We start from the raw sequence: 14383 nt of genomic DNA, 5'->3' as shown, positions 1-14383 counted from the left end.
CCTGGCGACCTGGTTAGTGTGCACTGCGCCCGGCCCGCCACAGGAGTCGCTAGTCCACGATGAGACAAGGATATCCCTACCGGCCAAGCCCTCCCGAACCCGGACGACGACAGGCCAATTGTGCATCGCCCCAAGGACCTCCCGGTCGAGGCCGGTTACAACGGAGCCTGGGCGCGAACCCAGGGTCTCTGGTGGCACAGCTGGCGCTGCAGTACTGCGCCACCCGGGAGGCCTCAGGAGGGACCATTTTTAATAAAACATCTGTCATTAATGATATAGAATGACATTTCTAAATCGTTGTAAATTTGAAATGGAATGCAGTGTCATCATTTGCCAGACACCTAGGTATTTATAGTTGTCCACATGTTCTAAGTCCGAACCATCCAGAGTAGTGATGCTAGGCGGGCGGGTGCAGGCAGCGATCGGTTGAAGAGCATGCATTTAGATTTACTAGCATTTAAGAGCAGTTGGAGGCCATAAAGAGTGTTGTATGGGGTTGAAGCTCGTTTTGGAGGTTAGTTAAGTGTTCAAAGAAGGGCCAGGTGTATACAGAATGGTGTCGTCTGCGTAGACGTGGATCAAAGAATAACCCGCAGCAAGAGCGACATCATTGATGTATACAGAGAAGAGAGTCGGTCCGAGAATTGAACCCTGTGGCACCCCCATAGACTGCCAGAGGTCTGGACAACAGGCCCTGTGATTTGACACACTGAACTCAATCTGAGAAGTAGTTGGTGAACCAGGCGAGGCAGTCATTGGAGAAACCAAGGCTGTTAAGTCTGCCGATAAGAATACTGTGATTGTCATAAAAATAAAAATATTTACATGGGACAAAAACAAACGTCTTACTGCTGCACCATCTTGGAAACTCAGATTACATGGATTACGACAGCGTCAGTTCCCGGCATCTGTCATAAAACAGTCGGAAGCAGCCTTGTAATCTCCCGTACTCGTGCTCCAGGATAGCACAAGGTTTTTGCCCTGGGAACCAATATGTTTCTTACAATAGGACTGACTGCAGATGACTATTCTTTCGCCTTGAGTGATTTTTGAAACCCCTCGAGGACCGAAGGGCTGTGGGGCCCAATGGACCCCCGCCAGCAGTAGTATCCATCGTGGATGATGAACGGACCAGAGTCTGACAGCCTCAGTCTGAGGGTGGGAGCTCTAGGTTCACTACTTGTTTGTGAAGAATAGCCACTTCTCCCCTGTAGTCCTCTGCGAGCAACAGTTGCGACATTGGAAGGCTGGGCGGTCCACATTGTCCAGGTATAAAGCAAAATAAACACAGCTCCTGCAGCGTTGAAAACGTTCAATAGCAACCTCCATTTGAGACTGCCGGACAGCTAGGCTAGCTGGTCTTTAATAGCAACCTCCATTTGAGACTGCCGGACAGCTAGGCTAGCTGTTCTTTAATAGCAACCTCCATTTGAGACTGCCGGACAGCTAGGCTAGCTGGTCTTTAATAGCAACCTCCATTTGAGACTGCCGGACAGCTAGGCTAGCTGGTCTTTAATAGCAACCTCCATTTGAGACTGCCGGACAGCTGGTCTTCAGTATCTCTCGCCTTACAGGGAATTCTCAACTAAGTGAACAAAAGAGCTTACACACATTGCAAAAGCCAAAATGTGCCCTTTTTTGTCCTCATAGTGGTGAACACGAAAGCAATGTCTCAGCCAGGTCAGATTACAGGGGAAAAAGCAACAGCTAGTAGGGAATACAGCCTCAATTAGCATGGTACACCTTCGCGGTCCCATCCATAAGGGCTAACCACGTCGCGGACTGTGTTCAAGCTGTTCGTGGGAAACCCTGCTAGCTTGATACTGATAGCTACCAGCGAGGCTAATAGCTAGCTACGGCAAACAACTTCAGGCTTTTTGGTCAGGCAGTATCCCGGGACAGATGGTAGCGGTCGCAGGTTCTAAAATCTAAAAGTGTATATAAATCAAACTTTTGTAAGAAAACAACTTTACAAATAAAAAATACAACTTAAGGTCTCGTTCAGCATGCTGCCATGTTTTATTTCTCTACTCAATTGCGCTTGTTTACAAATACAGTTTTACATGAAAGGGGGGGGGTTAACTTTGCCCCAGACAATCGATCTGAGATCGACTTCAGTTTCAGTCATAGGATTTTTGTTGTTTTAACCCCTGCTAATGTTGTAATAGATTCACAATGTATTTGCCACATGGACAGGATACATCCCGGTGTAAAACGGGTACAGCGAAATTCTTACCTTGAAAGCGGTTTCCCTTGCCTGGCCACTCAAACTCCTTGCTCCAGCCAAACGCTACACCACTCGTGCAGGGGTATTAGATGTTGATGTGGGTTTATACATATAAAGTGACTGGTAGTAGGATATACACGGAGTGGACAAAACATTAGGAACACGAGACTGATCAGATTAAAGCTATGATCTCTTATTGATGTCACTTGTTAAATCCACTTCAATTAAAGGATTAAAAAAATAAAATAATGTAAGCCTTAAATATTTTGTCTTGCCCATTTTAATGGAACACATACAAAATTCATGTTAAGTGCCTTTGAACGACGGTAGTAGGTGCTAGGCGTGCTGGTTTGTATCAATAAGTGCCAAGCTGTTGAGATTTTCACGCTCAAGAATGGTCCACCATCCAAAGAACATCGAGCCAACTTGACACCAACAGTAGGAAGCATTGGAGTCAACATGGGCCAGCATCCCTGTGGAACGGTTTTGACACCTTGTAGAGTCCATGCCCTGACGAATTGAGGCTGTTCTGAGGGCAAAATGGAGTGCAACTTAATATTAGGAACCTGTTCCTAATGTTTTGTGAACTCAGTTTTCAGCCTTGTATGCATGTACAGTTCCTAGTAGAAGGAATATCATAAATACTGACAGTAATGTACTAATGGTAATATATAAACTCAGAAAAAAATGTCCCTTTTTCAGGACCCTGTCTTTCAAAGAGAATTAGTAAAAATCCAAATCTTCATTGTAAAGGGTTTTAACACTGTTTCCGACGCTTGTTCAATGAACCATAATCAATTAACATGTCTAGGACACACGGTCTGTTAACGCAACCCCTCCCCCCCAACATTCCGCTGAAAAGGCAGCGCGGGAAATTCAAAATATTTTTTCAAAATATTTAACTTCCACACATTAACATGTCCAATACAGTAAATGAAAGATAAACATGTGGTTAATCTACCCATCGTGTTATATATTTTTTTAAATGTTTTACAGCGAAAGCATAACATATATTTATGTTAGATCACCACCAAATCCAAAAAACACACAGCCATTTTTCTCAGCCAAAGATAGTCACAAAAGCAGAATTAGAGAGAGAATTAATCACTAACCTTTGATAATCTTCATCAGATGACACTCATAGGACATCATGTTACACAATACATTTATGTTTTGTTCGATAATATGCATATTTATATCCACAAATCTCGGTATACATTGGCGCCATGTTCAGAAATGCCTCGAATAGCCAAAATAATTACAGAGAGCCACGTCAAATAACAGATACTCATCATAACCTTTGACGAAAGATACATGTTTTTACATATAATTTAAAGATACACTTGTTCTTAATGCAACCGCTGTCAGATTTTTTTTTTAAATCACAAAAAAAGCATACCATGCAATCTGATACGGCATTCAGAAGTAACAACATTACTCTGCCATGTTGAGTCAACAGCAATACAAAATTACATCATAAATGTTCCCTTTGATGATCTTTCATCAGAATGCAGTGCCAGGAATCCTAGTTCCGCAATAAATTGTTTTGTTCGATACGTGCTACTTTTGCTAGCACGTTTAGTTCACATGTCCAAAAGCTGGCACTGGTCCAGGCAACTCGGACAAACTTCAAAAAGTTATATTCCAGGTCGAATAAACTGGTCAAACGAAGTAGAGAATCAATCTTCAGGATGTTATTATCATATCCAATAACCTTCCAACCGGAGCATTCGTTTTTGTCTACAGACTAATGGAACGCATGGCAATATCAAGAGTAATGAGCCTAACAGGGAAACTGGCATTCTGCCAGACCACTGACTCAAATAGCTGCCATCCGGTCCCACATCACACTAGAGGCTTCATTCTATGTTCTACTGACTGTTGACATCTAGTGGAAGGCGTAGGAAGTGCGAACATATCCATATCTTACTGGGATGTGAATAGGCGCCGAGTTGAAAATCAACCAGCCCCAGAATTTCCACTTCCTGTTTGGAAGTTTTCCTGCCCTATGAGTTCTGTTATACTCACAGACATCATTCAAACAGTTTTAGAAACTCCAGTGTTTTTTTTAAATCCAATAGTAATAATAATATGCATATATTAGCATCTAGGACAGAGTCGGAGGCAGTTCACTATGGGCACGCAATTCATCCAAAGTGAAAATGCTGCCCCCTATCCCTAAAGTTAATGAACATGCACCTGTGGAATGGACAGATGGTAGGCAATTAAGGTCACTGTTATGAAAACTTGGCACACTAAAGAGGCCTTACTACTGACTCTGAAAAACACCAAAAGAAAGATGCCCAGGGTCCCTGCTCATCTGCATGAATGTGCCTTTGGCATGTTGTATTTGGCGCACGTGACAAATAAACTTTGATTTGATTTACAAGGAGGTTTGCAGATCTGGCCAGGGCAATAAATTGCAATGTCCGTACTGTGAGACGCCTAAGACGGCGCTACAGGGAGACAGGACAGACAGCTGATTGTCCTCGCAGTGGCAGTGTGTGTCACCACACCTGGACAGGATAGGTACATCCGAACATCACACCTGCGGGACAGGTACGGGATGGCAACAAAAAGTTACACCAGGAACGGACAATCCCTCCAATGCTCAGACTGTCCGCAATAGGCTGAGAGAGGCTGGACTGAGGGCTTGTAGGCCTGTTGTAAGACAGGTCCTCATCAGACATCACCGGCAGCAACGTTGCATATGGGCACAAACCCACCGTCGCTGGACCAGAAAGGACTGGCAAAAAGTGCTATTCACTGACGAGTCGTGGTTTTGTCTCACCAGGGTGGATGGGCGGATTCGCGTTTATCGTCGACGGAATGAGCGTTACACCGAGGCCTGTACTCTGGAGCAGGATCGATTTTGGAGGTGGAGGGTCCATCATGGTCTGGGGCGGTGTGTCATCAGACTGAGCTTGTTGTCATTGCAGGCAATCTCAATGCTGTGCATTACAGAGAAGACATCCTCCTCCCTCATGTGGTACACTTCCTGCAGGCTCATCCTGACATGACCCTCCAGCATGACAATGCCACCAGCCATAATACTTGTTCTGTGTGTGATTTCCTGCAAGACAGGAATGTCAGTGTTCTGCCATGGCCAGCGAAGAGCCCGGATCTCGATCTCACAGCAAGAACTGGCAAACCTGATTCACTGCTGTACTTAATGCCGGTGGTGGCCACTCCAGATAATCAATCAAATGTATTTATAAAGCCCTTCTTACATCAGCTGATGTCACAAAGTGCTGTATAGAAACCCAGCCTAAAACCCCAAACGGGTGTAGAAGCACTGACTGTTACTTTTGATATTGACCCCCCCCCCCTTTGTTCAGGGACACATTATTCAATTTCTGCTAGTCACATGTCTGTGGAACTTGTTTAGTTTGTCTGTTGAATCTTATGTTAAGTTTGCTGAAAATAAACGCAATTGACAGTGAGAGGACATTTCTTTCTTTTTTCTGAGTTTACATGTTAACAGGTGTAATAGTGACCAGTAGCAGGATAAATAGATACTAATGTATACATGTAAACAGGAGTAATAGTGACTAGTAGCAGAATAAACAACAACTAATGTAATGACACTCAATAATCAATAGACAGCAGGGTAATGGGGTTATTTAATCGATAATCATTTTAGCAGAAGCGTAGGTTGTCTGAGTGTGCGTTGCGTCGCGTCAGGGGGCCGTTGCGTCGCGTCAGCTGGAGGGGAGCAATATGTGATTGGAGACCTGGCCCGTATTACAGTGCTGGTGTTGTAGTGACATCTCATTCTTTATCCTTTCTCCTCTCCCTTAGCGGTTTTAAAACTCACATGGAAGAATGAATCACATAACATAAGATCTTTTTACAGGAGATCCCCACTCCCTGGAATTAACAGCCCCAATTACAATAAACCACGAAGCTAAAATATGTATTTGTTATTTCTGTTCCTCCGGGATGATGCAAGTCCATCATGTTTTTGTTATAATTGCAATATACTGTAAGCCACCGTCCCCACTGAGCACGTTTTTAATAATAATGTGTTTTATATTTTCTCCTCCCAGGGACGATGCATGTCTCTCTAGCTGAAGCTCTGGAGGTGCGAGGAGGTCCCCTTCAGGAGGAGGAGGTCTGGGCTGTCCTCAGTCAGAGTGCTGAGAGCCTCCAGGAGCTATTCAGAAGAGGTACGTTGATACAGCACCTGGCACAGCCAGAAGAGGACTGGCCACCCCTCATAGCCTGGTTCCTCTCTAGGTTTCTTCCTAGGTTTTGGCCTTTCTAGGGAGTTTTTCCTAGCCACCGTGCTTCTACACCCTGCATTGCTTGCTGTTTTGGGGTTTTAGGCTGGGTTTCTGTACAGCACTTTGAGATATCAGCTGATGTAAGAAGGGCTTTATAAATAAATATGATTGATTACAGTAATCACAAGATTCATCAAAGTTTCAGTACCCCCTGAGACGAGGGTGTTGAGCATAAAGCGAGTCTGACGTTATTCAGTGAAGCTACTGCAGCCACGGCATATCGCTAGGTAACCAGAGTTCACTGTGTATACCTTAGGGAGTGAGACTGCTGAGAGCTCTCGTTGTCCAGACACAATCTACTTCTTCCAGCGCACCCCAGAGAGCGATTCAGAGGTGTGTGTTCGTTGCGTCATCCAGTTCCCCCGGTTTATCTGGTCTGATCTGACGAGTTGAAGCCTTTTTTATCTTTCTGTCATTCTCTGTTCTTTCTTTTCTTTCTCCATTCTCAGCATAACCATCGCTGTTAACTGTTGTGTTTCTCCATTTTGTTTTCCTCAAACAAAAAGCCCACAAAATACCCTGTTTTCTTTTGCCTCTCTTTCTCTCTCTCTCTCACTCTCTAATTTTCATCTCATTTACACATTTCCCAGAAAGTCTATGGTCCTGTTGAGACAGTGACCCAGGATGGTGGTTTATTTAAATGACTCATGATTCTTATCTGCTATATCTTCAATGTCTCCATGGTAACTTTATATTTTTTTATATGCAGTGCATTCAAAGTATTCAGACCTCTTGACTTTTTCTACATTTCGTTACATTACAGCCGTATTAAAACATGTATGAAATTGTTTTTCCCCCTTTATCAATCTACACACTTAACCCATAATGACAAAGCAAAAACAGATTTTCTTTTTCAAATGTTTAAAAAATGTCAAACTGAAATATCAATCAAATGTATTTATAAAGCCCTTTTTACATCAGCCGATGTCACAAAGTGCTGTACAGAAACCCAGCCTAAAACCCCAAACAGCAAGCAGTGCAGATGTAGAAGCACGGTGGCTAGGAAAAACTCCTTAGAAAGGCCAAAACCTAGGAAGAAACCTAGAGGAACCAGGCTCTGAGGGGTGGCCAGTCCTCTTCTGGCTGTGCCGGGTGGAGATTATAACAGAACATGGCCAAGATGTTCAAACGTTTATAGATGACCAGCATGATCAGATAATAATAATCACTGTGGTTCTAGAGGGTGCAACAGGTCAGCATCTCAGGAGTAAATGTCAGTTGACTTTTCATAGCCGATCATTCAGAGTTGGAGACAGCAGGTGCGGTAGAGAGCGAGTCGAAAACAGCAGCTCCGGGACAAGGTAGCAGGTCCGGTGAACAGGTCAGGGTTCCATAGCTGCAGGCAGAACAGTTGAAACCGGAGCAGCAGCACGACCAGGTAAACGTTATATCAAGTCCACATCAGTATTCAGACCCTTTACTCAGTACTTTGCTGCCAAAGGTGCTTCAACAATTACAGCCTAGAGTCTTTTTGTGTATGACGCTACCAGCTTGGCACACCTGTATTTGGGGAGTTTTCTTCTCTGCAGATCCTCTTAAATCTCTGTCAGGTTGGATGGGGAGCGTCCCTGCACAGCTATTTTCAGGTCTCTCCAGAGATGTTAGATTGGGTTCAAGTCCGGGCTATGCCTGGGCCACTCAAGGACATTGAGTCTTGTCCCAAAGCCACTCCTGTGTTGTCTTGGCTGTGTGCTTAGGGTCGTTGTCCTGTTGGAAGGTAAACCTTCACCCCGGTCTGAGGCCCTGAGCGCTTTGGAGCAGGTTTTCATCAAGGATCTCTGTACTATGCTCTGTTTATCTTTGCCTCGATCCTGACGAGTCTCCCAGTCCCTGCTGCTGAATAACATCCCCACAGCATGATGCTGCCACCACCATGCTTCACCGTAGGGATGGTGCCAGGTTTCTTCCAGACGTGACGCTTAGCAGCCAGGCCAAAGAGTTCAATCTTGGTTTCGTCAAACCAGACAATCGTGTTTCTCATGGTCTGAGTCCTTTGGGTGACTTTTGGCAAACTCGAAGCGGGCTGTCGTGTCTTTTCCTGAGGAGCAGCTACCGTCTGTACACTCCACCAATCAGATCACCAATCAGACCTTTATGGTAGAGTGCTGCAGAGATGGTTGTCCTTCTGGGAGGTTCTCCCATCTCCATAGAGAAACTCTGGAGCTCTGTCAGAGTGACCATCGGGTTCTTGGTCATCTCCCTGTCCAAGGCCCTTCTCCCCCGATTACTCAATTTGGCTGGACGGCCAGTTCCAGGACGATTCATGGTGGTTCCAAACTTCCATTTCAGAATGGAGGCCACTGTGTTCTTGAATCTTCTATGCTGCAGAAATGTTTTTGTACTGCTCCCCAGATCTGTGCCTCGACACAATCCTGTCTCGGGGCTCTACGGACAATTCCTTTGACTTCATAGCTTGGTTTTTGCTCTGACATGCACTGTCAACTGTGGAACCCTACATAGACAGCCTTTTCCAAACCATGTCCAATCAGTTGAATTTACCACAGGTGGACTCCAATGAAGTTGTAGAAACATCTCAAGGATGATGAATGGAAGCAGGATGCACCTGAGCTCAATTTCGAGTCTCATAGCAAAGAGTCTGAATACTTATGTAAATAAGGTATTTCTGTTATGTATTTGAATACATTTGCAAAAAATTCTAAACACGTTTTCGCTTTGTCATTATGGGGTATTGTGTGTAGATTGAAGATTTTTTTTAAAATGCATTTTGGAAAAAGGCTGCAACGCAACAAAATGGGGGGGGGGGGGGTCCAGGGGGTCTGAATACTATGAATACACTGTAAATGTATTGTATGGCATATGTAAGTACAATTTCATCACAATTCATAATACAAATAATTCATTCACCCCCCCCATGTGTTACACGTACTCGGAAAAAAAAGCTGTGCATACAATCAGACAAACGATCAACAACAAACGTATTAATGTTAATAAACATTTCACTCGTTACTTTATTATTGTTACCATGATTTGGATGTGGGAATGCTAGATGTCTCCTTTTTGATGTCAAGTAAAATCTTGTCCAAAGGGATCTAGCAACAAGGAACAGAAATAGAAACGTAATAATTTCAACGATGAGTTAGTTCATGTAAGGAAGTAATTAAATGAATTGGGCCATGAACTAAGGATTGCACATGACTGGGAATATAGATATACATCTGTTGTTCACAGATACCTTAGTAAAAATGTAGGGGCATGGATCAGAAAACCAGTCAGTATCTGGTGTGACCACCATTTGCCTCATGCAGAGTGACGCGTCTCCTTCACATAAAGTTGATCAGGCTGTTGATTTTGTAATGTTGTCCCACTCTTCAATGGCTGTGCGAAGTTGCTGAATATTGGCGGGAACTGGATGATGCTCTCATACATGTCATTCCAGAGCATCCCAAACATGCTCAATGGGTGGTGACATGTCTAGTGAGTTTGCAGGCCATGGAAGAACTGGGACATTTTCAGCGTCCAGGAATTGGGTACAGATCCTTGCGACATGAGGCTGTGCATTATCATGCAGAAACATGAGGTGATGGTGGTGGATGAATGGCACGACAATGGGCCTCAAGATCTCTTCACGGTATCTTTGTGCATTCAAATCACCATCAATAAAATGCAATTGTGTTTATTGTCCGTAGCTTTATGCCTGCCCATACCATGACCCCACCGCCATCATGGGGCACTCTGTTCACAACGTTGACATCGGCAAACCGCTTACCCACACAACACCATCGGTTGAAGCTGGGATTCATCCTTGAAGAGTATACTTCTCCAGCATGCCAGTGGCCGTTGAAGGTCACCGTTTTCCCACTGACGTCGGGTTACAACGCCAAACTGCAGTCAGGTCAACACCCTGGTGAGGACGACAAGAACTCAGATAAGCTTCCCTGAGAGCGTTTCTGACAGTTTTTCATCAGCAGTCTGGGTGGCTGGTCTGACAATCCCGCAGGCGAAGAAGCCGGATGTGGAGGTCCTGGGTTGATGTGGTTACAGTTGTGAGGCCAGTTCGACGTACTGCCAAATTCTCTCAAACTACGTTGGTGGCTTATGGTAGAGAAATGAACATTCAATTCTCCGTCAACAGCTCTGGTGGACATTCCTGCAGTCAGCTTGCCAATTGCACGCTCCTTCAACTTGAGACATCTGTGGCATTGTGTTGTGTGCCAAAACTGTACATTTTTTTAGTGGCCTTTTATTGCCCCCAGCACAAGGTGCACGTGTGTAATGATCGTGCGGTTTAATCAACTTCTTGCGGATCAATATATTGATTTCATGGATCTAGTTCACTAGTCCCAAACAGAAACAAGCTAGGCATGAGATAACAGATATATATATATATATATATCTGTTATCTGTTATCTGTTAACTTTCTGAAATTGTGTTGATTACTGATTCCTATATCAATGTCCACAAACGTTATTAATGAGTACCTTTTTGCTTCTTACAGCGCCATCAAAGGAAAGACGTTTTGGCATTAATTCTCGCTGTCTGCAGTGTTGCATCATACTTTGATTCCACACACCCCTCTGATCCCGTGTTACTTTGACCTCTCCTCTACCATGTCTCTCCACTCCCCTCTCCTCTACCATGTCTCTACACTCCTCTCTCCTCTACCATGTCTCTCCTCTACCATGTCTCTCCTCTACCATGTCTCTCCTTTCCTTTTCTAGAGAAAAAGGGACCTTGAAAACACTTGCAGCAGTGTTCCTTGCAGCCTCACTTCGACTGCATACTCTGCAGCCTCACTTTGACTGCAATACTCTGTGTGGTACAGAAGCTTCCATTTGTTCATTTAAGAACAAGCTACAGGCAGCTCAGGCTATAATGTCAAGGGTCGTGCTGAATCTTCTCCCTCGGGCTCTTGTTGGCCCTTCTCAGCTCAGTGTACTACGGTGGCTATCAGTTGATGAAAGAGTCATTCAGCAGACGCTTGAATTAAACCATGAATTCGTGCATGGTACAGTCCCCCCAGTATCTGAAGGGCTGTCTTACTACTGTTAGAGACTGTCATTCCTAAGCCACGAGAGGCAGTGCTACAGATTTTGTGCCATGTCGGTTCAAGAACGGTACGGGCCAGAACACGTTTTTAAATATGGAGGTGGAGAAAAACTCCATGGCTGAGAAACCGTTTCTGCCAGTCTTTTGGTTCAAAGCCACTACACGCACACACACACACACACACACACACAGAGTACAGGCCAGAACACATGGCTGAGAAACCGTTTCTGCCAGTCTTTTGGTTCAAAGCCACTACACGCACACACACACACACACACACACAGTACAGGCCAGAACACATGGCTGAGAAACCGTTTCTGCCAGTCTTTTGGTTCAAAGCCACGACACGCACACACACACACACGCAGAGTGGCATTGAATCAAGACTGGCAGAAACGGTTTCTCAGCCATGTGTTCTGGCCTGTACTGTGTGTGTGTGTGTGCACACACACACACGTACACACACGTACACACGTATACACGTACACACACACATACACACACACGTACACACACACATACACACACACACGTACACACACACATACACACATACATACACACATGCACACATACACACACACATACATACATACATGCATACATACATACACACACATACATACACACACATACATACATACACACATACATACATACACACATACACACATACACACATACACACATACACACATACACACATACACACATACACACATACACACATACATACAGTGCCTTGCGAAAGTATTCGGCTCCCTTGAACTTTGCGACCTTTTGCCACATTTCAGGCTTCAAACAAAGACATAACTGTATTTTTTTGTGAAGAATCAACAACAAGTGGGACACAATCATGAAGTGGAACGACATTTTATTGGATATTTCAAACTTTTTTAACAAATCAAAAACTGAAAAATTGGGCGTGCAAAATTATTCAGCCCCCTTAAGTTAATACGATTACAGCTGTAAGTTGCTTGGGGTATGTCTCTATCAGTTTGGCACATCGAGAGACTGACATTTTTTCCCATTCTTCCTTGCAAAACAGCTCGAGCTCAGTGAGGTTGGATGGAGAGCATTTGTGAACAGCAGTTTTTAGTTCTTTCCACAGATTCTCGATTGGATTCAGGTCTGGACTTTGACTTGGCCATTCTAACACCTGGATATGTTTATTTTTTTAACCATTCCATTGTAGATTTTGCTTTATGTTTTGGATCATTGTCTTGTTGGAAGACAAATCTCCGTCTCAGGTCTTTTGCAGACTCCATGTTTTCTTCCAGAATGGTCCTGTATTTGGCTCCATCCATCTTCCCATCAATTTTAACCATCTTCCCTGTCCCTGCTGAAGAAAAGCAGGCCCAAACCATGATGCTGCCACCACCATGTTTGACAGTGGGGATGGTGTGTTCATTGTGATGAGCTGTGTTGCTTTTACGCCAAACATAACGTTTTGCATTGTTGCCAAAAAGTTCAATTTCGGTTTCATCTGACCAGAGCACCTTCTTCCACATGTTTGGTGTGTCTCCCAGGTGGCTTGTGGCAAACTTTAAACAACACTTTTTATGGATATCTTTAAGAAATGACTTTCTTCTTGCCACTTCCATAAAGGCCAGATTTGTGCAATATACGACTGATTGTTGTCCTATGGACAGAGTCTCCCACCTCAGCTGTAGATCTCTGCAGTTCATCCAGAGTGATCATGGGCTTCTTGGCTGCATCTCTGATCAGTCTTCTCCTTGTATGAGCTGAAAGTTTAGAGGGACGGCCAGGTCTTGGTAGATTTGCAGTGGTCTGATACTCCTTCCATTTCAATATTATCGCTTGCACAGTGCTCCTTGGGATGTTTAAAGCTTGGGAAATCTTTTTGTATCCAAATCCGGCTTTAAACTTCTTCACAACAGTATCTCGGACCTGCCTGGTGTGTTCCTTGTTCTTCATGATGCTCTCTGCGCTTTTAACGGACCTCTGAGACTATCACAGTGCAGGTGCATTTATACGGAGACTTGATTACACACAGGCAGGTGGATTGTATTTATCATCATTAGTCATTTAGGTCAACATTGGATCATTCAGAGATCCTCACTGAACTTCTGGAGAGAGTTTGCTGCACTGAATGTAAAGGGGCTGAATAATTTTGCACGCCCAATTTTTCAGTTTTTGATTTGTTAAAAAAGTTTGAAATATCCAATAAATGTCATTCCACTTCATGATTGTGTCCCACTTGTTGTTGATTCTTCACAAAAAAATACAGTTTTATATCTTTATGTTTGAAGCCTGAAATGTGGCAAAAGGTTGCAAAGTTCAAGGGGGCCGAATACTTTCGCAAGGCACTGTACATACATTCATTCATACATACATACATACATACATACATACATACATACATACATACATACAGTTGAATTTTGAAGTTTACATACACCTTAGCCAAATACATTTTAACTCAGTTTTTCACAATTCCTGACATTTAATCTGAGTAAAAATTCCCCTTGGAAATTGCTCCCAAGGATGGACCAGACTTGTGGAGGTCTACAAGTATTTTCTGAGTTCTTGGCTTATTTTCTTTTGATTTTCCCAAGATGCCAAGCAAAGAGGAACTGAGTTTGAAGTTAAGCCTTGAAATGCATCCACAGGTACACCTCCAATTGACTCAAATGATGTCAATTAGCCTATCAGAAACTTCTAAAGACATGACATCATTTTCTGGAATTTTCCAAGCTGTTTAAAGGCACAGTCAACTTCTGACCCACTGAAATTGTGATATAGTTTATTATAAGTTGAATCATCTGTCTGTAAATAACTGTTGGAAAAATTACTTGTGTCAAGCACAAAGTAGATGTCCTAACAAACTTGCCAAAACTAT

General features: G+C 43.7%; 1 protein-coding gene across 3 annotated transcripts in view; it reads left to right on the top strand.

The window, feature by feature from the left end:
- Window positions 1-14383, top strand: part of ptpn13 (protein tyrosine phosphatase non-receptor type 13) — a 159323-nt gene that overhangs the window by 14353 nt on the left and 130587 nt on the right. For all 3 annotated transcript variants that reach the window (XM_064977320.1, XM_064977319.1, XM_064977318.1), the window contains exon 2: window positions 6277-6396. In XM_064977320.1, coding sequence (XP_064833392.1) covers window positions 6282-6396 — 115 coding nt within the window. In that variant the 5' untranslated portion in view covers window positions 6277-6281. The remainder of the gene's footprint in view (window positions 1-6276; window positions 6397-14383) is intronic.

This window comes from Oncorhynchus masou, chromosome 11 (genome assembly GCF_036934945.1).
Source record: "Oncorhynchus masou masou isolate Uvic2021 chromosome 11, UVic_Omas_1.1, whole genome shotgun sequence".
Classification (NCBI taxonomy): domain Eukaryota; kingdom Metazoa; phylum Chordata; class Actinopteri; order Salmoniformes; family Salmonidae; genus Oncorhynchus; species Oncorhynchus masou.
The sequence above is the reverse complement of the archived record's forward strand: the minus strand, read 5'-3'. Positions and strand labels throughout refer to the sequence as shown.